Source organism: Octopus bimaculoides, chromosome 24 (genome assembly GCF_001194135.2).
Source record: "Octopus bimaculoides isolate UCB-OBI-ISO-001 chromosome 24, ASM119413v2, whole genome shotgun sequence".
Classification (NCBI taxonomy): domain Eukaryota; kingdom Metazoa; phylum Mollusca; class Cephalopoda; order Octopoda; family Octopodidae; genus Octopus; species Octopus bimaculoides.
Genome location: NC_069004.1, coordinates 10,417,802 through 10,419,851, shown reverse-complemented (window position 1 = coordinate 10,419,851; position 2,050 = coordinate 10,417,802). Strand labels below are relative to the sequence as shown.

At 36.7% G+C, this 2,050-nt stretch overlaps 1 protein-coding gene across 1 annotated transcript; it reads left to right on the top strand.

The window, feature by feature from the left end:
* Positions 1–6: 6 nt before the first annotated feature.
* LOC106867143 (cGMP-specific 3',5'-cyclic phosphodiesterase) lies at positions 7–2,048 on the top strand (the record flags this gene model as incomplete). Its single annotated transcript, XM_014933408.2, has 1 exon — positions 7–2,048. A coding segment is annotated over exon 1 (2,037 nt), but the record flags the coding sequence as incomplete, so codon positions are not given.
* Positions 2,049–2,050: the final 2 nt, after the last annotated feature.

Below are 2,050 nucleotides of genomic sequence, written 5' to 3'. Positions count from 1 at the left end.
ACATCAATCTAATGGAGACGTTTTCATTGATTTGTGGAATTAGTATTCATAATTGTCGCTTATATGAACGTTCTGTTAGGGTGTTAACACAGCGAGAAGCCTTGAACGAGTTACTTGCATATCATACTACATGCGACCGAAAACTTATTGAACCTTTCTTAAAAGTAGTGCCACGATCATCTGAAGAGTACAATATATATTCCTATGCCTTCGATGAATCTGCATTTACAGCGGATGAAACTGTTCATTTGTGTGTTCGGATGTTACTTGAAAAAAATGTGTTAATCGTATTAGATTTACCAATTGATATTTTATACAGGTTTATTTTAACCGCAAGGAAGAATTATCGTCTGAACGTTTACCATAATTGGGGTCATGCTGTTAATGTTATGCAGGCGATGTTTAGTATATTGACTACTGGTCACATGCAATTATATTTCACAGAATTAGAGCAGATTTGCTTATTAATTGCAGCTCTAGTTCATGATCTTGACCATAGAGGTAAAAATAATGCATTTCAAGAGAAGACCTCATCGCCTTTTGCTATACTGTACAGTTCATCTGTCTTGGAACACCATCACATAGATAGAACTTTAATGATATTAAACACTACCGAAACCAATTTATTTCAGAATCTCCCAGATACGAATTACAAGTACGGTCTTAAAGTTATCGAGAAAGCCATTCTGGCCACAGACTTGCAAGGTTATTTTACAAAACGTGAAGTTTTAAAGGAAAAACTCGAAAGCGGAAACAAAGTATTTGACACCCAAGAAAGTGTCGAATTATTAATGAGCATTTTAATGACAGCATCTGATCTTTCAGGTATCACAAAGCCATGGGAAATTCAAAAGTCAATTGCAGTTAAGGTTGCAGCTGAATTCTACGAGCAGGGAGACGAAGAAAAAGGTTTACAGCAGGAAGTTCCAGCTCTTATGGATCGAGAAAATCGATACAAACTTCCGAGAATGCAAATCGCATTCATCGATGCTATTTGTTTTCCGCTTTATCAACTTTTATGTGAAGTACAAGACAGTTTGATACCTCTATATGAAGGGGTGCTACAAAATAGGATTCATTGGTCCAATATAGATGACGGCTTAGAAGATTTTGATATTGACTTCGAAATGCAAAAGACTTACAGAGAATTCACACGCTATTCAGGTTTTGAAGAGGATGAGATCTCCACTCCCCATTTTGAACATGATAAGGTCTTCAACACGTCTATTTGTACCCAAACTACCTTAATTTTCCCGAAGATCAAAGAAAAAAAAGAATCAAGGGAAGAATCCTGTCAAACGGATAACTTTAAAGAAAATATTCCGAAATCTTCCAGTATAATCGGATTATTAGGATCTATTATTGTTTTAGAGACAGTAAAAGACAGTCCTTCACCAAAACTTTTATCTGTAGAAGTAGACAAATGTAAGGATACAAAGTCAAGAGGTATCCAGACAATAGTGCTTCAACGTTCTCAAAGCGCTAGGTCTGACGGGAGTTATGGATATATCACTAGTAATTTAAGTCCTACATCTCCTACGGCTTGGAACATGGCAGGTTTGGAACTGAGTGATTTCATTCTGTCAACCAAATCCTCACCTGTAAAATCGCGTTCAACTGGAACCGATCTTACTGAGGGTATTCGAAAAATATCTTCGCAAAAATTATCATTCCATGAAACAGAAGAACAAGCTAAAACAGAAGAAGCACTGTCATTGAAACTCAAAGACGATTCAATGTTGACTAAGACGATAAAACGCCGATCATCATTGAGAAAAAATAGGACGTTATCTGAGGGAACAGAAGGAAAATCAAGCATCAACGAACCAATGAGTACATTGTTTCCGGCATTTTCTTCAACAAACGTCTCGTTCTGCGACAAAGAACTTCGTGAACCTGACGAAGAAATATGCAAGAGTGAACAACAATCATCTGAGATTTTAAACGAAAGTGACACTTATGGAATGACCGCCGAAGAAAAGGAAAGGATTGCTAGTACTGCTATGAAAGAACTGAACCAAAATCGAAGGAGAAAATGTCTGAGGAAAAT